General features: G+C 28.9%; 2 protein-coding genes across 11 annotated transcripts in view; both read left to right on the top strand.

Annotated features, from left to right (window-relative positions):
• The window catches only part of LOC107437358 (uncharacterized), a 21,719-nt gene extending 20,366 nt beyond the window's left edge, over positions 1 to 1,353 (top strand). For all 9 annotated transcript variants that reach the window (XM_071186734.1, XM_043048325.2, XM_043048326.2 and 6 more), the window contains exon 14: positions 1,177 to 1,353. In XM_071186734.1, coding sequence (XP_071042835.1) covers positions 1,177 to 1,198 — 22 coding nt within the window. In that variant the 3' untranslated portion in view covers positions 1,199 to 1,353. The remainder of the gene's footprint in view (positions 1 to 1,176) is intronic.
• A 4,773-nt stretch (positions 1,354 to 6,126) lies between these two features.
• Positions 6,127 to 27,026, top strand: part of LOC107437363 (protein arginine N-methyltransferase 5) — a 32,788-nt gene continuing 11,888 nt past the window's right edge. The window contains exons 1-13 of one of the 2 annotated variants that reach the window (XM_043048320.2): positions 6,145 to 6,372; positions 8,885 to 9,003; positions 10,862 to 10,947; positions 14,271 to 14,402; positions 17,766 to 17,914; positions 18,523 to 18,736; positions 20,451 to 20,534; positions 20,631 to 20,702; positions 20,785 to 20,862; positions 22,649 to 22,707; positions 22,834 to 22,956; positions 23,552 to 23,727; positions 25,041 to 25,150. In XM_043048320.2, coding sequence (XP_042904254.1) covers positions 6,281 to 6,372; positions 8,885 to 9,003; positions 10,862 to 10,947; positions 14,271 to 14,402; positions 17,766 to 17,914; positions 18,523 to 18,736; positions 20,451 to 20,534; positions 20,631 to 20,702; positions 20,785 to 20,862; positions 22,649 to 22,707; positions 22,834 to 22,956; positions 23,552 to 23,727; positions 25,041 to 25,150 — 1,494 coding nt within the window. In that variant the 5' untranslated portion in view covers positions 6,145 to 6,280. Of the gene's footprint in view, positions 6,373 to 8,884; positions 9,004 to 10,861; positions 10,948 to 14,270; positions 14,403 to 17,765; positions 17,915 to 18,522; positions 18,737 to 20,450; positions 20,535 to 20,630; positions 20,703 to 20,784; positions 20,863 to 22,648; positions 22,708 to 22,833; positions 22,957 to 23,551; positions 23,728 to 25,040; positions 25,151 to 27,026 lie in introns of both variants that reach the window. The other variant, XM_043048319.2, reaches the window with a different exon arrangement.

The following is a 27,026-nucleotide window of genomic DNA, read 5'->3' as shown; positions in this document are numbered from 1 at the left end:
TTTTTTTTTTGGTTTTTTTTTTTTTTAACTTAGGAAATTTTCCGGAATTTTGACTTGGGCTCACAATCACCTCTGGGTTGGGTTACATAGTTTTTACTTTACTTTTTTTATCTTACACATGACATATATGTTGTGCTTGTGTTTTATTACTACAATCAGAAACAAATACAATCAGTGCTCAGTATAACGACTCCTATGGTCCAGACAACAATGGATTGTATATTGTGAGGTTGCTATATCCAGAGTACAAAAAATTAGTGCAAATATTTATTCAATGTCATGTATACTGGACTTATTTTGACAAAAACATGCTACAATTTAAATATAATTATGAAACTGATTAATGTATTGCATGAAAGGTTGAAAAAACAAAATGTTTTCTTATAGCAACTCTTAATACTATTGCACTGTAATGCTTTTTTTAGCCACTCATTCAATGTTTTTTTTAGATTTTGAAATTTTGCTTCGCAAGAACAATGTTTTGACATTTTAACACTTTATTCTTCTGTTTTTAAAATTGCATAATGATTGTAAACAAAGTATTTTTCAGGATCTTGAATAATTTAGCAGTTTGTGATTTTGATATTCTTTTATCCACTTCCTTTTTAAAATTTTAATTTTCATTCTGAAATTACTTTCCATTTAATTACTTTTTATTGTGCTGCATATTCTGTATTCTAAAGTTTTAATTTCATTTCAAGTACATTTGATTATTTTTAAAATCTAGCTTTTCATTTTGTTGTGATTAACATATTTATAAAATGTGGTTACATAAAATTATAATTATGTTTTCTAAACGAAATTATTCTTTTTATTAACATTTAAGATCAAAGAAAAAATGGCTTTTTGTCCATTAAAGCTGATTCTAAGAAAATAGACAAGCTTACACATGGACAGGAATTTTTGTAATTTAAAATATCTTCACAAATTAATTTCCATAGTTTAAGGTTTAAGCCACTACTCATAATTAAAATTGCATCTCAGTATGAGAAGTTATGGTTATCAGATTAAAAATTATTAATGCAATCTATTTTTTATTTCGTGCATTATGCATTTATAAAACTTATGAACAACTCTTTATTTATTTATATTTTAATTTTTGCAATTTATCACAAATGATTGGAATTTGGTGTAATTTAATTATGCACTTGTCTAAAATGTTTATCTTTCTTTCAGACTGAAGAAAAATACTTCTTAGAAGATAGTTTCTGTGCACAGATTTATGATTTTATCTGTAAAATATGTGTGGATTTTGTAAATAGTTTTTATTGAAATTATCAAATTTTTATTAAAATGCTTGTATTTTTCATAGAAGAGCTGAGTATTTTAAATATAAAGCACTCATTCAACGCTTTTGATGTGTCTTCCTTCTTTACTCTTTCTTACAAATAGCTTTTTTATATATAATTTTAACACAAATTTTTTAGATTGATAGACGCCAAACCTAGTCCTGACAATCGTATATCCAGATATTAGGATAACTTGTTTAAAATAAAACTTAAAAAGCCTAAAGTTGAGTTGAAAATAGTAAAAGTCTTATTTATATTTATAGTCATAAAAGTAACCACTAAACGTTTAAATTTAATAGAGTAATTTTTAATTATTCCTTGATTGTAGTTAATCTATCTTTTCCCTACCCTAAAAAAGATTAAAATCTGAACTGTAAGAATTACACCCAATGCAGTAATTAATTTTCTTGATTATATTCAATAATTTACATTGCAATTTAATGAACAAGTTTAAAAATGTTTCAGTGTATATTTCCATCTTTTTTTTAATAAAAGCTTTTAACACTGTGTACATTTAGGTTTTTGGTAATGTGAGATTTTATTTATGTTTTCAATAGATAGGGTTATCCCTACATTACCAACGACGCTCCCCAAAAGCATTCCAATAGTAAGTTTGAAGCGAAGGTTAATATGGCGTTTCCTGTTGAAACTGATGTGACATATATTTTTAGTTGAATTTTAATTACAAAATAGTTTGTTTAAATATATTAAAGGTCTAATTTTGATAGAACATAATCAGCGATAATAGCATCATTCAATTTTATTTTAAGGCTTGTTAAATTGTAAAAAATTGAAGTTTTGTTTTATTATGTGTTTCGTTACAAAAGATGGTTACGATTTTTATGAGATTCTTTGTCATCTTTTTGAAGTTAAGCTTCTAACTCACTTTTTCTCAAATCTATTACCTTAATATTATTTTTTTTTGTTAATGGACAAAAATTAATTGAGTGAAATGGAGAGGTTGTTGAAACCATTCATGTGAGTTTGTAGCACAGAAAATAATTAAGAATGTAAACACAAAATAATAATAATGGGGATTTTTCTTTTTAAAAAAATTCTTTAACAGTTAAAGTTTCCTCTCCTTTTTTGCAGGATACATTTTTTTACAAATATAGCACACATTTTTCAAACCGTTAAAAAAAAGAGAGAGAGGGGGAGAGAAAAATCTCAGTGGTTGCAAGCTAATATAAATATGAAAAAAATCTAATTCTACTGACCAATCCAAAGAATGCAAAAACATGCATGATTTACTAACCTAGTATAACAATATATACTCAATTTAAAATAAAACATTATTAATTATTAGTAAAAATAACAAACTATCATACTTCTTATCCTTGAAAATGTTGGGAATTATGGAATATTTTCGAGTTAATGAATTTATATAAGGTTTCATTGTTAATAACAATTAAATGTTATTAAAAACGTTTTATGAACCCATATCTTAAAAACACAGTCTATTATTAATAATGTAACTTTATAACTATGCTGCTTTTTTATTATTACAGTTTTATGAAATGTAACAGTAATAAGTTAGATTTATATAATTATTAAAAAGTGATACTGAGTAGCATAATTGAACATAGTGCTTTGTTTCTAAGGAAATATCCTATGATTTATATAAATAACAAAAATTGTATTTGGATAAAGACTAAAGTAAAACAATTGCTGTTTTTTTTCCAGTCTGACTGCAATGCGTTAAGGGTTAAAATTATTATAATAGGCAGAAGTCCAAGTGCAAATGATATGAAATTAATAAAAATCCAGTTAAAGGTTCTGTGTCTTTATTCTGTTATTGTATTTTTAATAATGTATATAGATACTGCAAGAAAGAATCCAGTTAAAATTAGGTCCTTTTAAAATGTGATAAGTTTTTTTTTAACCGATTACACTTTAATTGAACAGTTATAGACCGCTTACGGATTGCGCTGTTACAGACTACTTTTAATTAATTAATTGTTATTATTAACATCCTTTTGTTTGCACTTTACATATTATATAGTGAAAAAACGTTTTTATGCATTATATTTATCATCTTAAGGTTTCTAGATACTTCATACATAAGGATAATGTCAAACTGTCTTATATTGAGAGTTTTTATTCAGATAATGTGTTGTACTTTTAAACAATTTTTTTTGTTGTCGAAACCATTAAATAGGCATTACCTTTTCCATGAGAAAAATATTGATATATCTAATATTTTAATATATGCTAAGTATAATAAAAAAAATATTAAAATAAAAGTAATTATAATGTTTCATTTTTTAACTTTGTGTTTTAAAAATAGACTTACTCAATTTAAATAAACTACACACAGATACATTAAAGAAATACTTCAGTCAATGTAAACATTATTTCAAGTGTGTTGAGACTACTTATTACATTATTAGATACTATTATTCAGATAGGTTAAAAATTTCAAAATAAGCAAATAAAATACGTATTTTAATTTAGGATAAAAAGTATTAAGAACAACACTAACGTTTCCCCTATATCTTTTAATCAAATCATCAATTATACAAAAATCGTGATTCTTTAAAAAGTGCAAACAATCTTTCGAAACCGAACTGTAAACTGGCCCTTATCCTTAACTCTCCTTTTTTTTTTTAAATATAATTGCCTTTAAACTAAAAATTAATGATGTTATTGGATTAAATCGATTATTTTCTATCCAAACTAGCTCCTTAGTGTAAACTATTTAGTAATAAACATTAAACACGAAGCACTTTACGTTTAAAGGTCATATTGAGGATTCAGTTTTAGACAATGCTTGGAACGCTGAGAGGCCTGATGGTCGACGTCAAGATGTACGTCATCACTAACCCTGTCTAAGTTACAATACCTTTTCCAATTATTTGATGCCCAATTATACAACAGTTACTTATTCACAACGCTCGAATACGCCATCTGTCCTAACACCGGTTCTATGTCTTGACCCTTCACTCTCCTCTTCTCTAAGGCTGTTGTGCAATCGGGGGTTCTTTATTATTAATAATCGGTTCTTAAATTATCAACACATAATTTGACTAACTTTTCACTTCAGAAGTAAATAAAATCCATCAAGTATGTTTAGTTGAGTGTGAAAATAGAAAAAGTTTGTAGAACAATAAAGAGTGAACTGGTTGTATGCATGAATTATCAGAAAAGGTATTAAATATAATTAGTGGTGTAGGGAGAGATCCAGACAAAGGGAGAACTCAATCAATAACTGAAGACACTGAAACTTTAAATCAATCGGTATTTTACCTAATTTAATTACATTTTTTACTCTTTAAATATTCGTCTTGTGAATTTTATAAAAAGTAAAATGTAATTTTCAAGCAGATTTAATCATGAATGTTAAGATCCTTAAAATTTAATTATTTTACATTTTAAAAATTAAGAATATTTGTTGGGATTCATAAATTCTGAACCATGAAATTATTTCCGCACGCATCTACTTAAAATAAATTAAAATTTTTATGATTCCTAACTTAAACTATTTTTATAATTAAATCACTTGAGTAATAGTATTTTATTTAGGTCGCATTAAAGTTGCTCAATAGGCTGTTGGCGGGGATGATTCGAAAACCCCAGAAGATGATATCCCTTGCACTAGCCCGATGATTTACCAGTCGACTACCTTGCTGTAGGACAGTTTAACGAGTACATATATCGTTGACCCTCGGTTCCTTCGCCAGCTGTATAAAGTGGTCCCCCTCCTGCTCAATGAAAACATTCAGTGAAGCATGCTTTCAGTAATCAACTGGGAACTGTTTGTAGCTTTCACATAGCAATCTATTGCGCAGGACGTGTGTGCGAACATATATGGAAACTTTATCTAAGACGATCGCGCGCAGGTCGTCGGGCTACCGAAGCGGGGGTGCCATCCCCTCCGCAGAGGATCAAAATTGTGATGGCATGGTCTTCGGATCATCCTCCGGGATGTTTCCCAGACCGTCGCCAATAGCCCATTGTGCAGCTCTAGTGCGACGTAAATTAACAACAACTCATCTAAGACGAACTCTGACCCAAGCGGACAGATCACTTGAGAGTATTGCAAGGACCAGATGATGTTGACAATTGAAGGGGGGAAAAATGTGTGGGATTAATATTTTCTCACTGAGTTCCGTTTTTCAGACAAAACTTATTGAATGTGTTAATACATACTCTAAATTATCTTAACTTTATTAGTATTAAACTTAATCTTATCTAAACTAGTTTCTAAATTATCTTAACTGAAAAGGGGAACTCAGCGTGCATTGCATGCACTTAGTTCCCTCAGCAAGTTCCTCAAACGTACGTGAACTTTACCTGCATGAATCGAACGTGACATATTATTCCTCGAAGACTAATTAATTCTATAGTATTGCTTTTTTATTTTACAACATTGTTTCTTATATTAAATATAACTACTGTGACGCACGTATGAAAATGTCTCAAAAATTTAAATGGCCATTCTTCATACATGTGATTCACGCACCTCTGAAAATTTTGCACCAATCGAAAAGTTCTCTTTTTCTCCAGATGGCTGTCGGNCATCCTCCGGGATGTTTCCCAGACCGTCGCCAATAGCCCATTGTGCAGCTCTAGTGCGACGTAAAGTAACAACAACAACAACTTATATTAAATATAACTACTGAGACGCACGTATGAAAATGTCTCAAAAATTTAAATGGCCATTCTTCATACATGTGATTCACATGTGATTCATACATGTGATTCATACCTCTGAAAATTTTACGCCAATCGAAAAGTTCTCTTTTTCTCCAGATGGCTGTCGGAGTTGCGTAAATCATATGCAGTAAGAATGGTCCCTGCTATATTTTGTTATTTTTGTGATCCTTGTTATTTTTTTGAGACTTAAAATTAGGGCTCATCTATTGAACATATTAATAGTGATGCACTGAAATAAGCCATCTAAATAGTTCTACTTCTAATGCGAAAAGTTAAAAAATCGTGTGTGTTGTTTTTATTTTGTAACAGTGTCTTTTTCTGTTTAAAATATTAAAATGCCGCCGGCTAAAGATCATGTTTCTTGTGGTATTTCTTATCATAATATAAATGACATATATGATGCACTGAGTAGTGCATCTGCATCAGGGTAAGAATTTATAAATGTTTTTAAAGTTTATTATCATTGCTAAAAAAGATCATATATATGTATTTTTCAGTTTTATCACTGAATGGACAATAAACTTATAAATGACTTTCTTCGTTGTCTCGTTTTTACTCTTTTATCTTAAAGATAAAGAAATCGTATTATCAGTAATCATGTTTTTTTTTTTTTTAAATTTAATACCAAATGAAGCCGCTAGTCCCTTCTATATACTCTTTGTTCCTTGGATATATCTGTATCGTGATCTGTCTCTCATACTACAATCGCTAAGATGCCAACTGGATTGAAAACTTGCAACTTTTTTTTTTAATGAAAATCTGTAGATGTTTGCGCAGGAGTACTTATATTATGCTTCGAGTTAGTCCCCTTCTGGGATTTTTTTTTAAAATTCTAGCGAGTCACTGCCCAGTTCTTGCCAAGACTTGGTGATCTTTTTGCCACAGATTGGTGATTATCATTTCCATATTGGTTTATATATGAAAATAATCATCACCCGTGAGAAACTAAAAAAAATAATAAATACCGGCAATGTTTCTATATCATGATCTGCCATACCAACTTTAATCACCAAAGCAATGATAGGATTTTAAATTTTTTAATTTTTAAAAAATAACATGAATATATCTGCTGAGAAGTTCTACAAGTTATACAATATGAATTAGACCTTTTCTGTGATGTTTTTTTAAGTTTCTTTCGAGCCATAAGCCAGGAAGTCGCCATGACTTGACAATTATTTTGGCTTATATCATGATAGGGAAATGGTCCATAATTTTTAAAGGTGATATCAAATAAATAGTAGGGTTGTTTCCTTGTCGTTACCTGTTCCCGCTTTCTTTTTGCAATTACAAATACCCTTGGTATAAATATTTATTGATAGGGAAATAACACCCAAAATTAAATTTAATCTTTAACCAGCTTAGATAATGTAAGGAAGATAGGTAGTAGGAAATATTTTAACTTTTTATTTTGTTGTTTGAATTTTCAATTTCTCATGTTAAAAATTAAATAATGACTTCAATTTTTTTATATATTATGAAGTGTGGTTTTATTCAGAAAGTAATTTTTGCTTGTAACTTTATAATTCTCTATTAAAAGTAGTGTAAATATTTTGTATTGGTACCTGCATCTATTTTGGCAATAACATACCAAAAGCTAGAAAAATCATCGCAGATATAAACCAGTTCGAAGAATGTAGCGAGTAGCTACTCCCAGGCAAAGCACTCCATATTTCTAGAATTTCTTTTTTGCCAGTTCTAAAACTCTTTTGCATTTTTGCAAAGTTACTTGCTGCTAACAGATACCTATGTGTTAATATACCAAAGTTGTTAATAATTTCTAATATATTTTTGTTTTTTCAATCATCATAGACTTTTTACAAGTGAAGAAGCATTTCTTATCTATCTTAGAAAACTTAAGTATTCTTTCTTTGTATGTTTCTTGTCCCTCCAAAAGTTGAGTCCTTGGACAATATTGCACTGAGCAATCCATGTCCTTAACTGCTTTCCTAGTGAAAAACATGGAGAAAAACAGGTTTTATGACATGGGAAAACAAAGCTTGTAGTTAAAAGTTATGTTAAATCTGTACCTTTTGTTGATAAGTTTTTCATTATTAAACAGTAATGAGTCATATAATATAGAACAGGGGTTTCCAACTTACATGAGGCCAGGGGCCGCAATTTAAACACCAGTCAAATGGTGAGCCGCAACTTTATCTGAATTTTACACGGACTCTTTTTATGTTTGAAGGAACATTAAATATTACTGTTATAATATATTTTTATCAAGTTGTACAAAACAAACATATTGAATTACAAAATAAAATAAGAAGTAGATTTTTAAGCAACACACAAGATTAATTTTGTATTTTAATAAATATTTTCTTGGATGCAAAACCTAAGAAATAAATTGTTTTGCACCGTTGGTATGTTAAATTTCACAGAATCGAAGAAATTAGGGTTTTTTTAAACAAAAAAAAGTATTTTAAACCCATATAGATTTTTTACGAAAATTTTCCTCAAAAAATGACAACTAATATATTTTAGTTTGCGGGCTATAAAAAAAAGCTTTTAGGGCCTGATGCAGGCCGCCAGTTGGTAACCACTGATATAGAACTTTATAAAATGGATGTTTTATTGTAATAATTAAATGATTTGGAGTTATTTGATTAAAGTAAACTTTTCTTTGTCTTAAGTAAATATGAACATTAAAATTTCTATTTTGTGGAATTTTCTAACTTTCCCTCCTCACTATGTTTAGATTAAAACAACACATTTAAACCTGTATATAATAAATATGTGATGGCAATTCGCTTGTTTAATTTGAGTTTGCTTAAAATTATTAAAAATTAAAACTATAGTTAGTATACAAAATTGATCTTTAAAATATTTTAAAGTGAAACAGTTTACTTTCAATTACTTTTTGCTTAGCTTAAATTTTTTTGCTGTACCCTAAGCTATTGTGTTTAACTTATAAATTGAATAATAATTTTCTCATTCAGGTATGGCTTTATAGTAGCTCCAATAGTACATCCTCGATTCAGGAGAGAATTTTTGGATGGTAAAGCAAGAAATCGCTCAGGTGCTTTTACTCGCTCTGATCTTGTTCTGAGCTCTCAAGGTACAGCTATGAACTTATCATCATAATTTTGAATGCTTTTAAAATAATTCAGGGCTTTCTTTCTCTCTGAGCTCTCAATGTGTAACTTTGAACTTGTTATAATTTTGAATGTTTTTAAAATAATTCAGGGCTTTCTTTCTCTCTGAGCTCTCAGGGTATAACTTTGAACTTATTATAATTTAGAATACTTTTAAAATAATTCAGGGATTTTACTCGCTTAGAGCTATGAACTTATTAATTATAATTTTGAATGCTGTTAAAATAATTTAAGGCTATTATTTGCACTGAGCTTTCAAGGTATAGCTATTAGAAATGACTTTCTTCTCACTTTTGGAGGTCTGAGCCCGCCTAAGATACATAGGATTACTTACACCTCAAATATGCCAAAATATACATCAGATAATTCATTCTGTCCTTAGTATGAGGATGCTAATCTTTAAAAATGTTCATAGACGAAGGAAAATTCATGGTGCGTAGCATTTTTAAAAAGTGCTTCAAGGTGCTTATTTTCAATTTATTTTTAAAGCCCTTAAAGGTGCTTTTTTCGTTCGGTGGTTTTAAAAAGTGCTTAATTTTCCCTTTTCGAAAATGAGATTTTTTTTCTTTACTATGTCGATTTTCGCTGTATATTATGCAAAAGCGTAGTTTTCACATTGTTCTATTCAACTTTTATATAACTCAGACAAGCACAATCCATTTCGGCGTACTGTCGATCCGTAACTTAAGATATTGCCATTCATTTTGCATGTTTGATGAAATATTTGCGATTCCGTATGTGCGTCTACTGAGCTGGGTCCAGTGAGATTATTGCACATTGTGCAAATCTGTTGCATTTTACAATATATTCTCAATTTCAGGCTTCATTTTCCACCCTCTGATATCGAACCAAAAAACTCTTGATCATTTTATAATGGCTAATATAATCAAGAAAAGAGTTCTTTGTCAGAAACTAGTTATTTTATCATGATCATGATAAGTCTTAGAAGATTATTTTGTTCATGTATATAGTGCTTATTTTTTGTTGAAAGATTTGGTTGTGCACCCTGAAATTACATAATTATGTATAAATTATAAGCAAAATGTGATATTAAATTTAAAGGAAAAGAATTATTCTATAATTCTTAGAACATACTTGTACAGACAAGAACTAAAATATACTTAGGGACTCCGTCTAAGTTTGCCACACTTACTATAACTGCATTTCGCTCAGATCTACCCATCAAGAAATGTCATCCAACATCTAGTATAGTACAGACGGTAATCCCAAAATAACTAAAACAAATTTAAAAACGAGAAAATCAAAATCTTAAAGTAAACATGTTAATCTCAAGCCTCAAAAAAAAAAGGGGAAAAAAAAATGCCGAACAGAAGTAGCAGATCTTGAATTTTTCATACCCTATAAATTTTACATTCTTTATACTTCATAATTAAACCAAATGATTGTTTAAAAGTAGCAAAAAAGTTTATCAAATTTTATCAGGAGTTGGGCATCTCATCTGGGCATTAAGATATAAGATCATCAATATTTTTTAATCATCATTATTGGCATCATTATTTTTTAATAGCTATGAACTTATTATTATACTTTTGAATGTAATTCAGGACTTTTATCTGCTTTGATCTTGTTCTGAGCTCTCAAGATATGGCTATGAACTTTATTATTATAATTTTTAATGTTTTCAAAATAATTAATTTCATTATAATGATAAAGGAAACTTTTTAAATTTTAAAGATTGATGATTTTGTCTAATGTTTTTTTAAATTTTTTATTTACTCTTATTTTTTAATTGTCTTTAATATTTTGTGTAAATTTTATAAAATAGCACCATTTATTATTTTTCTTCTTCCTTATATGTAGATTGGAGCACATTAGTTGTTGGAAGAATTTCCTCTTGGATTGATTTAGATTCGTCTGTATATAGTATTCGAAGAAACTCAGAAAAAGTAACTAATGTTTTGTATTTACTATGTTATGTATCTGTATCTAGTACTTTTAGTCAGGATTGCAAATCCTCAAACTGATTGTGCTTTTTGCAAAACTTTCTTTAAGAAGAAGATATATATTTTTTTAAATATAAGATAAAAATTAAGAAAATTTATTATTATATCTCAATTAAATCTGCACATAATTTGAAATTGTGTAAGAATAAAGCAGTGTAAAAGATTGTGAAACCTTTTTGTTTTGCATCTGCACCAATGTTTTTTGTTTTTTTCTCGCCTACAACTCTTCTCATATTTCCTTTCCTGGCACCATTTTTGTCTCATGCTGAAAACAAAATCATATATTTCAACCCTGTTAATGTCAAGATTCACTTATATCACAGTCGTTTTTAGCACATAACATTCATTTCATGTATAATTGTAGATCTATATCAAATGTTATCCCACAGGCAACTGTTTTCTCTGATTCATGCACCAGACACTGAAAACAGAATCAAATATTGTAATCCTTTGGAATATGAATTTAACTTGTATTACAGTTAATTCCAAGCAAGAGTGAAAGGTACACCAAGCAATGGTACAAAACCTTTAAAAAAACACCATTGTAGGGTATACTAGGCAATTCCTGTTTAAACTATTGGGACTATATTTTCCAGATGATTGCTAATCCATAGATATGTTTATTCAGAGAAAGTACATTTTGACGTCTGATACATCTTTACGTCTGATGTATCAACAGAGTGCGTAGCGTTTCTAAAAAGTGCTTAAAGGTGTTTTTTTCCAAGGGTGTTTTTAAGAAGTGCTTAGTTTCCCCTTTTCTAAAATGCGATATTTTCCTTTACCATGTTGATTTTCGCCACAAATTTTGCAAAAAGACATTGTTCTATTCAACAATTTCACAATTAATTCAGCCCCAATTTATTTTGGCGTACTGTCGGTCTGTAGTGTATGAAAACACCATTTGTTTTTCATGTTTCATGAAATACTTGCGTATACTGAGCTGGATTCAGTGGTAAGGATTTTTGTCTCTCATGTACAACTCTGCTGCATTTTGCAAGATATTCTCAATTTCAGACTTCAATTTCCGTTCTCTGTAATAGAATCGAAAAATCTCTCAAATTTTTGCTGATTGCAGGGACCAACTAAACATTGTCAATTTTTTTTCTCTATTAGCGATAGAAAATTTCATTTCTCTTGCTAATTTCATTGTTTGTGGCGCGCCATCGTCTTTGCCACTATAAATAAAGCTGGATAAGACCATCAATTGTCAAAAACTACCCAACCCTGTCTAATAATGATATTTTTCAGAGTGCTTAAAAATATTTTTTAAGTGCTTGAAAAGTGCTATAAAAGATGCATATTTTTTGTTGAAAAATTTGGCTATGCACTCTGATCAATCTTTTACTATATAGCCAAGATCACTGTGGCAGAATCTCAGCGACATTGCCGCCGAACGTTACAGAGTTTTTGCAGAAAGTTTTTTTAAAAGTGAAAAAAAAACTACTTTTCTTCAGAAATTTAAACACAATATTTGAGTAATGCCTTTAGATAATCTCTTTTTGACACAGTCAATTTACGCCAATAGTATCGTAAATCGATGCAATGATTCTATTGCATTTTCGGCAATTATTGATATTGATTTTCATGTGGATTTTAAATATCCCTCTATCCTTATACATTTCAAACAATGTGAAAAATTCGAAGCGTGCATTTAAGTATTTACTTTTAATATTTTTATCGAATTTTTGGCAGTTACTACTATTGATTTCTCCATATTTCTTAAATGCGATAATTTTCATCAGATATTATTTATTGCGACAACCTAATCTCGAAAAGAAAAAAAAAACGCATTTGAGGAGTCCGATTTGCCTGATTTCGTACTCAATTTTTTTTCTGGCAATTTCTACTCCAGATTTTATGATTTAAAATGTTTTTTTATTGTAATATTGATAATTATTTACAAAATTTGACAAAGGAAATAATTTGTGCTTGCCCCCCCCCTTACAAAATGTAATAATATCACCCATAATATTAAAATAAATATTTATATGTTCAATTAAAAAAATTATATATATATATCTATATATATATATACTTATATATATAGATATATATATAATTTTTTTATATACTTATATATATATTTTAAACATAGCGCTTTTGTTATTTTAAATTATTAAGATATATGTATGTTATTATTAAAAGTATCTTGCTGAAAGATATTAGTGTTCAAGAATTTTGTCACAGATAGCTCGAAAAAATTTTGCCGCAGGGGTCAAGATGACAGGGTTGCCACTCCACAGGGAGAATAGGGAAAACCTGGAAAATACAGGGAATTTAAAAATCACCTAAAATAACAGGGAAAATGCAGGGAATTTTGATTTTTTCTTTACAAACTGGGAAAATACAGGGAATTTTTATTTTTATTTTGGTCTTTTAAAAAATGGTGACCACTCAAAGCGTAATCTATAGGATGTTTAACCATGATATTTCAGCTATAATAAACTATTTCATTTACCATAGCATTATTTAAGTATGTTCAGCTGTTTTTCCAGCAATTGAAACTAATAAATATTGTTAGCCCAATATAGCTCACACGAGAGCACAGTAATTGTTGTTTCCTCTTAATATATTGCGTATAACATGTACAGGGAAAACACAGGGAATTTTTTTTCCAGATTTGAGTGGCAACCCTGGATGACTACATACTTCAAATAATGCTTTTGATTTGCATTTTTATATATCTATACATCCAGTATACTCTTGATATCTCGAAAACTTTGCTATGTCAAAAAAAAAAAATATTTTTATACTTAGCGTTACATATCCACCTAATGTTAATTTCAATTACTTGCACTCTATGGGTTGTCTCAATTTCAAGCGTGGAGATGTTTTTCCTCTTACTACTGCGTTCAAATGAACTCAGCGTCCGAGGTCCGAGGAGGTGGAGCCAAGTGCCAACTCCTGCTGAACAAACTATATATATTAAAGGGCACCAATTCAAGGTTTGCCACAGGTGCTGTTTCTCCTAGATATGCCTCTGGTAAGCAGGCAAATGGAAATGTGTACTGCCTTATAATATCTTTTAGTTATTAGTTCTTTTGACCAGTGGCTAAATTTTCTTAGTTTCTGCCCATGTCCAGCATGTTTTTGCAATTCTGCTTGTACTCAATTCGGAGAAATAATTGCATTTGTTAAAAATATCTCACTCTTCTTTAAAATTTTTAAATATTTGTAAGGTTTTCTTTATTATTTATATACAAAAAATTATCTGAATTACCTGTAAAATTATCCTCTACTTCTCACAATAGTTGAATATATTACAGGCTCTAGATCAAGAACTGAATTATGCAGCTCATTTGAGTCTACCAGCTGTTTTGGTGACACCTAGCAGCTCCAACTGTATTAATTTGGCTCGACACATTTATACCAAAGTTTTAGGATCCTCTGGTCATCAGGTAATTTTATATCACAGGTCTTTAATTATTATATTATAGGTCTTTAATTATTACATTATTGTATTAAAATGTAATTTTATATTAAGGGTCTTTATAAAAGCAAACATATAATGAAGTTATCAGGAGCATTAGAAATAAAATCCAACAAATTTCTCAATTTTGTTTTGCATTAGTGATTGTGAAATTAATATTGTTTATGGATAATTGTGGTTTATAGAATTGCCTTATATAGATCTACTATATATAATTAACTGGAGAACCTTGGCTAAGGGAAGAATGTCTTGGCATAGGCTTGTTGAGAAGGCCAAGGCCCATCCTGGGCTTTCGTGCCAATGAGAAGAAGAGGAAGATCTACTATATAATTACTGAAAATTCAACTTTTAAATTGTTAACAACAATTTTTTCTATAGTTTATTCTGTATATTAGTTATAAAATAATTGGTATGGTATTGTTGTAGTAATGTCCCCTAATTTTTAAATGTCTAGTAGATAGGTGCTAAGATTCTTTCATTATAAGTTATTTAATAAATGGTTTCATCTATTCCTCGTGGAATCTTGTCAGATTTTATTGTTAAGCCATGGCTGCCAACTTTTCGGATTTTTGCTTTAGATTTTTTATAGTGGTAGTTAAAAGAGCAAAGTCATGCTTTTACGCATATGAAGCATGTATTTCTGGGTTCTTATTTATGCTTTTTAAATTATTTATGTTAAGATGGTTGAAATTGTTTTAAATCGAGTAATTCAAATCCCAGAATAATTTATTAAAGCATAAAATTGACTACTATAAAAAATAGAGTTCTCCAAAAGTCAGGGTTTTCATTTCATAAGGAAGATACCTACTTGTTCCAGGGTAGTGGAAGAAACTGTGAAAAAATTGGGCAAAGTGAATAAATATTATCCTATATATATACACCAGTATATTTGTGTAGCAATAAATATTAGCAGAATAGCCCAAATCCCTATTTTAATTTTTTACGAAATTCATATCAAAATTTTTCTATTTGTTAGTTTTTATTTTTACATATTTCAAAATGATATATTAAATTACCTGAAAATACTATTATTTAAAGTACATTGCAAATATGAACTGTTTATAAAACTGTGTAAATATTTGATATTTTGAGCAAGAGAATCTTCCATTTCTTCTACTTGTGTTGGACTTGTGTTCTTCCAGGGTGGTTTTTTCCACTGTTGAAGAAATTGCCGTCCCTGGTAAGAATTATAAATGTTGGCACGTATGTTAGTCTGATATTTTTCTTTAAATTTCCATCTTAATGCATTTAATTCCACCTTAGTTGTAGTACAGTAATTTCCAGCTGATAGGCCAGCGGCCAATCTGTGCTTAAAAGTTCGATTATCACGATGCAAAGAATTGATTTCCCACAAGCCACACCTGATAATTTTGTGATCTCGGTGGATTTATTCAAAAACAGATTTCAACAGAAACTTTTCCGAATTGACAAACCTATTTAGTAATGTTAGCTCTGAAATAATTTTTTCTTTTCTTATTTTTTAAATTAAAATATGGGGTTCTGAAAGAAGTCTACAATTGACAAAAAACTGTATGACTACAAATAGGGTTACCAATTCTGATTTGTAATTTAAGAATAAACTAGCATGCTGTATTTTTTACTCTCTTATCCTCATTTATATTTTCTTCATAAATATTTTATTTTCAAATTGTTGCAAAACTAGAAAATAAAATCTTTTTATTACGAGGATTGATCCAATTTCTGCAGATACTTTTAGTTGAAATTCTTTTTTATTTATTTTCAACTCTGATTAAAAATTTCTGCCAGTTTTGCTTACGAAAGTATACAGTATATAAGAAATAAAAAATAAAATAAACTACGTTTCTGCATTAAATAAACGTGCCTAAGAAAAAGAAATCATGGGAGTATATAAATTGACATCAATCTGCCGTTTAGCTGATGTACGAAATTTCAGAGTTTGACCGGAGAAAAAAAGATTAATCTTCAATAATATTATTTTTTCTATAATTTTTTTTTCCATCTTGTTTACTTCAGCATTTCCTATATCATCTAAAAAAGAACTATTTAAATATTTTATTATTTTTAATCATTTGTTAAGATTTGGGGACGAAAGATTTTGGCATATCAGAAATATGTTTTCTTTTTAAATTAAGTGCACTCGTAGTTTCTTTCTTCCTTTTTCCAATGAGTTCTTTTACGAAGTAGTTTTTTAACGATTTTTTAATTATAGAATTTGTTTTATTGATTTTAAAATTAAGGTACAAAACATGAATTATTTTATTGTTTGAGCCAATTTTCATAATTTTGACCAGATCTCATTTTTTTATAAAAAAAAATTATTTAATAGATAATATATAAACTGAAAACCTATTTTGTGAGAAAAATGTTTTATGCTCACTAAACTTATAACATTGATTAATAATTTTTATTTGTTATACTTATTATTTTATTGATCTATAATTTAATTTTAATTTTACCATTCAGCTTTTGTTGAAATTTGTCTTTAAGTCATATATTATGTTAACTGTTGAAGCTATTTTCCCTTTCTATAGCCTAACTATAACGTATGGGTGTATGTACCTATGAGATCTGCTGCTGATGAATCAAAAGTATTCTTCAATAATGTAACNATATTTTAAAAAGATACCCTTTCTGCATTAAAAAAACGTGCCTAAGAAAAAGAAATCATGGGAGTATATAAATTGACATCAATCTGCCGGTTAGCTGATGTATGAAATTTCAGAGTTCGGCCGTAGAAAAAAAGATTAATCTTCAATAATATAATTTTTTTTGTAAGATATTTTTCCATCTTGTTTACTTCAGCATTTCCTATATCATCTAAAAAAAAACTATTTAAATATTTTATTATTTTTAATCGTTTGTAAACTTATTCATCACTGATAAATATGTTTCATAATAAATGATTGAAGTGTAAGATTTGGGGCCGAAAGATTTTGGCATATCAGAAATATGTTTTCTTTTTAAATTAAGTGCACTCGTAATTTCTTTCTTCCTTTACGCAGTAGTTTTTTAACGATTTTTTAATTATAGAATTTGTTTTATTGATTTTAAAATAAAGGCACAAAAGATGAATTATTTTATTGTTTGAGCCAATTTTCATAATTTTGACCGTATCTTATTTTTTTTTTAAAAATTATTTAATATATAATATATAAACTGAAAACCTATTTTGTGAGAAAAATGTTTTATGCTCACTAAACTTATAACATTGATTAATAATTTTTATTTGTTATACTTATTATTTTATTGATCTATAATTTAATTTTAATTTTACCATTCAGCTTTTGTTGAAATTTGTCTTTAAGTCATATATTATGTTAACTGTTGAAGCTATTTTCCCTTTCTATAGCCTAACTATAACGTATGGGTGTATGTACCTATGAGATCTGCTGCTGATGAATCAAAAGTATTCTTCAATAATGTAACTAATGGTGATGGTGATAGTAAACTTAAGGATTTAGAAGATAGTAACGAATCTACTACAGATACTTGGGAGTGGTAATATTTAGTTAAATTCTCTAATATATGTTTTAATACTATGAATAAATGTTTAGAATTTTGTGAATAAAATTTCTATTGTTTTAATATTGGATCTATTGTCTGGCCATGATGATTAATATCAGGCTCTGATTTCTTCTGACTAAACAAACCCTGTGTATGCACTTTGATGAGCACTGTAAGACGCTCATCAAATCTGTCAAGGCTGAAAGTCCAATGCTTTACTGTGGTGTGGAAATTTGGAGATAGGAATACCAACTCAGGGACTGTCTTCATCGTTTGACCTGGTCAAAATTACGTGGCTTTCCTACCATAATTGCTAAAAGATAGAGCCTGTAAAATGGGACTAGGTGCTTCGTCATGCTTCGGTGGTGTGTGCGCTGATTTCTTATAAATTTTTTACCACGCATTACAATTAGAGGGTTTCTTCTTATTGTAATAATTCTGATACTTTGATTTCTTCTGAATTTTCACTAGGCTTTACAATAAGAAGATTTCTCCGTATTACAATGATTCTGATGCTCTGTTTTTTTCTGAAAGTTTACCATGTATTATAATAGAAAGTTTTCTTAATCTGATTTTATATTATGTGCATTTAAAAATTATAGGTGGAACACTTTTAGAAGTGTATGTGGCACTGATAAAAAGATAGGCTTAGTTTTGGAATTGAGTGAGAATTTGCCAACTTACTGTGAGATTGAGAGATGGCTTGGTGAGCCTGTGCGATGTATTTTCATTAAGACTTCGTGTTTCACACTAAACAAAAAGAATTACCCAGTTCTTCCTCGTCCTCACCAAAATCTTTTGAAAAAGTTTTTTAAAGTAAGTAAATTTATTTAGTTTGTTTTGGCATGCCTAGTTTTTATTTGCATTCCTTAAAGCTATTTAGGATTAGCATTTTCCTAATCTTTTATTTATTCGCATGTAAAATTTTTCTGTTAGAGTAATCTAATTTTATATAATTTAACAGGGTTGCCACTCCTCAGGGAGAACAGGGAAAACCTGGAAAATACAGGGAATTTAAAAATCACCTAAAATAACAGGGAAAATGCAGGGAATTTTGATTTTTTCTTTACAAACTGGGAAAATACAGGGAATTTTGTTTTTACCTTTGTCTTTTAAAAAATGGTGACCACTCAAAGCCTAATCTATGGGATATTTAACCATGATATTTCAGTAATACTAAACTATTTCATTTACTATAGCATTATTTCAGTATGTTCAGCTGTTTTTCCAGCAATTAAAACTAATAAATATAGTTAGCCCAATATAGCTCACACAAGAGTGCAGTAATTGTTGTTTCTTCTTAACATATTGTGTATAATATGTACAGGGAACTTTTTCTCCAGATTTGAGTGGCAACCCTGTTTAAATAAATCCTCTGAAAATACTTTTTTTTAATAGGCTGTTCTGACATTTTTATCTTTAATTTTTATTCAAATAATTTTTCTTATATAGGTTTTCTTAAAAAATTCCCAACTAAGCTTTTCATTAAAACATTATCTTTTATTATATTCATGACTCAGTTTAAATGTTTATAAAAAAAATGAAATAAAGACATCTCTTCTGTTCCTGTTTAAATAAATATATTTTATTAAATGTATATTTTATATATTATGTTGCTAATTATTTATGTTATTAGCGGTATTAGTATTTTTATTAGCTGTCACTATTTCTCCTTTTTTTTACTACCCCTGATTATCTGATGCCAATAATACAACACTTCATTTATAGACACCCCTTTCAACACAGGTTATAAGGTTTCCAACAAACATTTCATCATTATTACAGTTGGTGTTATCAAATTACTGTTGTGTTGATGAAATTGAAATATTGTTACTAAAAATGAACAATTGAATAGAAAACAAATTAATGACTTTTTATCACTATTTAGGATAGAAAAAAAATACACAAATGTTTTCTTTAAAGCCTTTTTATATAGCTACTTCTTATTTTAAGTAGCTTTGCTGATAGTGAACTATAAGCAAAGGGTTTATACACTGAAACATAGACTTGAAAAGTTTTCCCCATCTTCAAACAGTACCTTTTTTCTGACCTATTCCTAGTCCCGAAGGTGTCTGTCAATCGGGGTTATATTTTTCGTTATTTTATTTTTATAGATCAGTTTATATTTCATAAATAATAATTATTGTTAATGGCATATTTTAAAAAGATACCCATTTTGGTTTTCTAAGCCTAACTTGGTTTAAACAAAATACTAGTTCCTTTTAATGTATGTTATAAATATTTTATTCTTGTCTCAATAATTAGAAATATTCATTGTTTTATCATATCTGTAAAGTGTGTTATCAAAGCATATTTATTGAATATCAGACTATTTAGAAACCTTTTGAATATCAGACTTATTTAATTTTCAAACAAGCAAATTTATTTTAATTATTTGAATTTTTATATTTATCTCATGTATTTTATACTAAAAAAAAATCATCATTACCAAAATTATAAAGTATAATTGTTTCAAATTCTTTATGAATAAAGTTGCACATATAGGTAATAATACAATATTATATTATAGCTGGATGTCCAAGTTGTAATTTCTGGTAGCTGCAAGCATGGAGATATGAGATTTTATCAGTCATATCTGGATCATTTATGGACAGTAAGTTGTTTTCAATATTTTTTTTTTGCAAATTTCAAACTTAAATCTCTGTATATTATTTTTTTTCCTTTTTAAACTTTGTTTTATTTCAAACAGAATCAAGAGCCTGTGGATGCACTGTCTAATTTTGCGAAAGGTTATGAAGATTATTTACAGATCCCTTTGCAAGTAAATATTTTCTTTTTATTTCATACATAACTGAACATTTCAATAATTCATAAATAACTAATATTCTTGTTATTTCTCACAGCCATTAATGGATAATTTAGAATCCTGCACTTATGAGATATTTGAAAAGGATCCAACCAAGTATACTGAATATCAAAAAGTAAGTATGACATTATTGCTGTATTGCTATAGGGATAAGTGATAGATACTTCTAATATCTATTACAATTATTTGTTATAAAAATTTCACATTATGGTCAATGTTCCCATTTTCATTCAATTATATTTTTTTTGCTCATAAAATCTAATATTTGGCATTACAAATAAAATAATCAAAGTTCTCTCATGAAAAAATGCATAGAATAGATAAAATATGGTCTGGAGTTTAATTAAAATTTACTTGGCATCCCTGGAAAAGTCCAGCAATTTTTTTCCGAAATTGAGTGGGAACCCTGTTTTGATTATGCATTGTTTTGTGATTTTCTTTGAATAAATCAAAAAGTTTCGATTTTCCAAAAGCTACTGCCATACAAAGTATTATATCACTTAGGCATAAAGGGATTAATATGGTATATGAAATTCTAAGTTTTAATCACCTAATATAATTTATCTTTGAAACTTAAACTATTTTACGTAAAGTTTTCTAATTATATAATGAACAACACTATTTGGTGACTGGTGCATGTTTAAATTTGTCGGGTCATAATGTCCTCTATGTTTCCATAACAAATCGATACCTCTGGGGTACTGAATTGGAAATTAATTGTTCTCTCGTTCAGCTCAAAAAATTATAATTTGTGGATGAATGAATTGGGTGTATAAATGGGTCCGTCGTATAAACGAGTGAGATGTATAGGTGTGGCAGAAGTTGAATTCTTGGACATAGATGGCGCTGCTGGAAAACAAGAATAATTGCGTCCCTTCTGCCTTAATGGCCGACGACGACAACACTATTTTCAAAACAATATTGTTTTGGGGCATGGGTGGGCAAACTTTTTTGAAAGAAAGAAATAGAGGTGTGTCAGTACTGAATTTTACAATTTATGAAAAAATGTTATCTGTGTAAAAAGTATATATTAAGCATGAAATTTATGCAAGTAGCAAATTTTTTAATGCAAGCCTGAGTAGTAGATATCTAAAAAGATTATTAAGAAAGCAAAAGTACAACTTTTAAGGTTTTATTGACATTTTTAAAGATTTGGATAGTTTATGTATTAAAAAAATGAGTACTGTTTATTTCATATAATCAATAATTAAATAATAATAAATATATTGTTGAAATAATATGCGTAGCAATATTTAATCTTAAATTATTACTAAGCAGTAAATGTCATATAGGTCAAGATTAGTTTTTGAAGATTCAAACAAAATTAGGCTTTTAAGGTGCATTTGTTCGAAAGGCTAATAGGTTAAAGAAACATGTTCATAAACTTTTAAATTTTTTTATTTAGCTATAATTAGATCTATTTTTTTTTAATACATTATAACCATCTTTGAACGACCGACCCAATTTTTCGGGTTTACGACTACTAATGTTCAACTCTGTATCCTTGTAATTTTTAACCCAAGACAGAAGGCAAGGAACTCCTGGATCAAGTATTGGGAGAAATTTCCCTTCTTGGAGGACATTTTGATGGAACTCACCCGCATTTGGGTTACATTAAGAGGAAAACCACACAAACTTCCCACGGTTAGCCTTTCAGCAAGAGGACTCTAACCCGTGATCCGTCTACCACTGAGGATATTTTACCTGAGCACTGCGGTCGGTGCAAGCCGGATGCGGAATTCGTATGGACCAGCCATTGCTGATATTCGAACTGTTCATTGGAAGACGATCTATCCCCTAAGTCATCACTACTCTAATTAGATCTGTTGAAAAGATTTTTATTTGTAATTGATATGCCCTATTAAATTTATAGAATTTATTCTCCTTTCCTTTATTTTCAGGCTATATATAATGCTCTTCTTGATAGGGTGTCAGAAGAAGAAAAAGAAACTAAAACATCGTAAGTTATTCATATGTTCTTCTTCTGTTCATTTTAATTACATTTGTGCAACTTTATTCCTCTTTTAGAGACTCATTAGTTTTTAGGTTATTGTGTAAATTATTTAATTTATTCAAACTTTTGCAGTGTCATAATGGTTGTTGGAGCTGGAAGAGGACCCTTAGTGCGAGCAGCAATTGCTGCTGCTAAAAATGCTGATAGATTAGTTAAAGTCTACGCAGTTGAAAAAAATCCAAATGCAATAGTTACGTAAGTAAAAATTTTAATTTAATTAACCCTTTCGCGCCGACTGTCACAAATACGTGCCAACATATAACCATATCAACCTGGGTAAAAAGATAAAACTGGGAATCAAAGTAATTTTTTAACAGTTTATTTGTAAGCAGGATTATAATTGTTTGATTTATATAATTCACTATTACTTAGTTCAAAGTAAAATTGTTTAGTTTTACTTTGAACTAACATTGCTTGCATATATATGATTAAACTAACAATAATTAAAGTCAAAGCAAAGTAAATCTGTCAAATTAGCAACGCCTACATTTAAGCTACTGTTTTTTATTTATTTTGTGATTCTGATTTTGTACGAATGCTTTTATGAATCTCCCGTCCCCAAGGGGTTAATCTATGTTTCTTGATGTATGTATGACATTTAATTGAGTTTTCCTGTAGTTTTAAATTATTCAATTTTACTTACAAATAATTTAAACTCGTTAATTTATTTCTACTTAAATAAATCCGAGCTTTTTAGAAATCTTTACATGTGAGTTAACATTTATAAATTACAAAACTAGAATTTCCTGTATGTTTTTATTGTTTTTCAACTCTTTTGTCTTCTTTCCAGGTTGTTTGCACAGCAGTATGAAATGTGGGGTGAGCAAGTAACTGTAGTCCCCTGTGATATGAGAGATTTTAAGCCATCAGAAAAGGCTGATATTATAGTTTCAGAGCTGTTGGGATCATTTGGTGATAATGAATTGTCACCTGAATGCTTGGATGGAGCACAGAAATTTTTGAAAGGTAAAAAAAAAAAAATCTCTTCAGTTAGAATAGATTTTATTTTGGTATTTAAAAATCACTTTTACCGAACTGTTTATAAATTAAAAAGAAAGATATAAAGCGCTCTTATAAATATGACAGCACGCTCAAGGTTTTAGATATAATAATGAAATGCGAAGTAAGGTTCTTCGCCCAAAGCTGTCTTAAAGTGTCCAAAACTCTTTTGCCTATGGTTAGATTTTGTAGAAGTTTTATTCAAATAATACTGTGAAAGTTTCAGAAATTGAAAATGATTTATAATATAAATACAAAGTTAAAATTGAATAACTATACTCTGTTCAGCGAGAAGTGATGGCGAAAGTAAACAAAGCAACCTGATAGTGCTTGTCAATACCTTTGACTGATTTTCATCAAGGTTCTGAGTAACAGCACTTATCTGATTGATTTCATCACGACTGTGAGGAACTGGCAAAATTAAAAGATGTTAGTAATAAATAGAAAATCTTTATGTTTACTTCTGCTATTTTATACTGAAAAAAGTAAAAAGTAAAAGTCAAGGTTCTGAGTAACAGCACTTACCTGATTGATTTCATCACAACTGTGAGGAACTGGCAAAATTAAAAGATGTTAGTAATAAATAGAAAATCTTTATGTTTACTTCTGCTATTTTATACTGAAAAAAGTAAAAGCTCGTGGTAATTTTGCATAAGACTTATTTTATGGATTTTGTTTCATTTTAATTTTATAAATAGTTTTATGTTATAAATAGGCTATGTTTATTCACTGAATAAATAAAACTGATTATAAAGGCTCTCAATATTTATTTTTGTCAATATTATTCTTTCATAAAAAAGGCATAAATTTTTAGGAATCGCAATGTATTATTTATAATAACTAGATTGACCACAAAAATAACCAGATAGATATGTTTGAACTATTACTTGCAACTCTGTTTTTCCTAACAAGATATCATTTGGAATAATCAATTAAGCCAGTTAAAGTAGTATTTGTGTTTCATAAAAAGTAGAATAAGGAAAATTTTATTCTTATCTAGGTGTCACCTTCAAAAATGTTTCTTTTTAAAAAAAAGAAAGAATTTGTTACTTCTTACTCTATCATTCTCATTTTCATACTTTACCTAGAGAGCATTTGTCATTGTATACAATTCCTAGGTAAAGTAAATTACAATATGTTGGTAATGTTTGTAATGTACACTTATGCTCAATTTGAAGACAAATTATATATTTATTTACTAGAGCATAGTATAAATTAGGATAAATTTTCTTTTGCTTCACTGATGTGCAGTGAAATAATTAAAAAATTTTATGTTATAGATGATGGAATTAGTATACCCTGTAGTTATACAAATTATGTTACTCCAGTAAGTGCTCCAAAACTGTACAGTGAAATAGCTCAAATGAGGGAAAAAGACAAAGGGCCATTGGTAAGTAGAATTTTTTTCCATCATTGAAATACAAATTTCTTTTTGTATAGACAAATTGTATGTTGAATGTAAAGTTTGTATCTTATAATCCAGAAAGCGAGTTCAATTTTATGAGACAAAAGTGTTTCTGCTGTTTTCTCCATTTTATGACACTTATCTTCATTAAATAATGAATGACAATGGTCAGATTATTGCTTGACAAGGTACCATCTTAGTTTGGGCATTTATTGTAGCGGGGTACAATTGTTCTGGGTGCTACTAAAAATGGTGTCGTCTGTAATAGCAATATTTGTTTAACAATTTATGTGATCTCATTATCTGCTCAAAACTGCTTGCAAACAAGAAAGTTCCTGGATCGATGAAGATCAGTGGGTGGGAGGTAGGGGCAATAAGGGATGGACGAAACAATAGCAACTGCTTAAGGCATTGTTGCATACCATGCGTTACGAATTTTTATTAATGAGCAAACTTCTCTTCTATACTGATAAGTATTTTCTGCTTTTTGGCGGAATTCCGCTTCTTTGTCTTAAACAGTATGTGATTGTTAATTTTCAAAAATGAAGCAATGTTCCGTTCTACTGAGATGGTTGTTTTACAATTCCGCTTTTGTCAAAGAGAGTTCCGCGTTTTGAATTCTTGAGAAAAGGGTTATTCTTAAACCCTTTTTTGCTACTTATGTAAATGCAACTTAAAATTACATACATGCAATTTTAAATCACACATTGCAATTCATATTCACACAGTTTTAAATGTAACTTTAAAATCCTCATTCACCAACTTAACACATTGCGATTCACATTTACATAATTTTCGAAACTTACATTGAGATGTGTATTCATGTGATTTAATAATCACATGACGATATTTTTTATTAAAATGTCAATGGTATTCTGTGGTTATATGATTCCTGCATATACTTTTTCCTTGCTCAAATTTCCAGTATTTTTTCAATTATTTTAAATTTGTTTTGCGCATAACATTTTAGATTTCTATTTTAGCTTTTTTTGTTTTTTACCTAAATAATTTCTTCTATAGCTCGCCCCATTTGGTTCATACATTTCAAATAAAATTTATGTTAATTTCCCAAGCTTTGGTATTTCTACCATTGAGAAATCAAATGACAGATCGTATTTGGTTTCACATATATGTCCATATGGCAGGATGATGCTCCATTCTTTTAAACTCTCGCAAAACAAATGCTGCAATCTGAAAATGCCTTTTTTTGCTTTTCCCAATATTTCGTTAGAAAAAGCGTGCTTGCCTAAACTAAGTAACGCTACTATGTCGAAGTGAAAAAGAGAAACGGAGCTTATTTCCTAGATTACCTGAAATACCGATATTTAAATGGCATGGATTAACATCATATTATGGTGAAAAAGATGTGTTTAATTGTTTTATATCTAAGAGCAATAAAATAGTTAAATTTAGTAAATAAAATAGTTAAATTGAGATTATTTAAAAAAAAATTATTTCTATACTGCAAAATAAATACAATAAAACGAATGTAAACAAGACCATTTATAAACTATAGGACTGCAGAATCAAATTTACTTCAAGATGCAAAAAAAAAAAAAGTTAAAAGATAAAATTACACATACAAGACAAAGTAAAAATTAACAATATGGAATTATAAAAAGAATAAAGCTAGAGGGTGAAAGGAAACTGAGAGAGTGTCTTTCATATAGGTAGAGAAGCAAATTTTTTAATAGGTTTTTGAAAAATATTTAATTTATCTGGGCTGTGATTTTCAAGATAAAATAATAAAAACATTTGTGCTGTATCTTATTGTTATGTTTGGTGTTTCCTAGCATTATGTTATAATTTTTGATAAATTTCAAGTATGTTTTTGTTTGCAATTATGCCCAACAACTTTATT

Source organism: Parasteatoda tepidariorum, chromosome 10 (assembly GCF_043381705.1).
Source record: "Parasteatoda tepidariorum isolate YZ-2023 chromosome 10, CAS_Ptep_4.0, whole genome shotgun sequence".
Lineage (NCBI taxonomy): Eukaryota > Metazoa > Arthropoda > Arachnida > Araneae > Theridiidae > Parasteatoda > Parasteatoda tepidariorum.
Note: the sequence above shows the minus strand (reverse complement) of the source record. Positions and strands in the feature narration are given on the sequence as shown.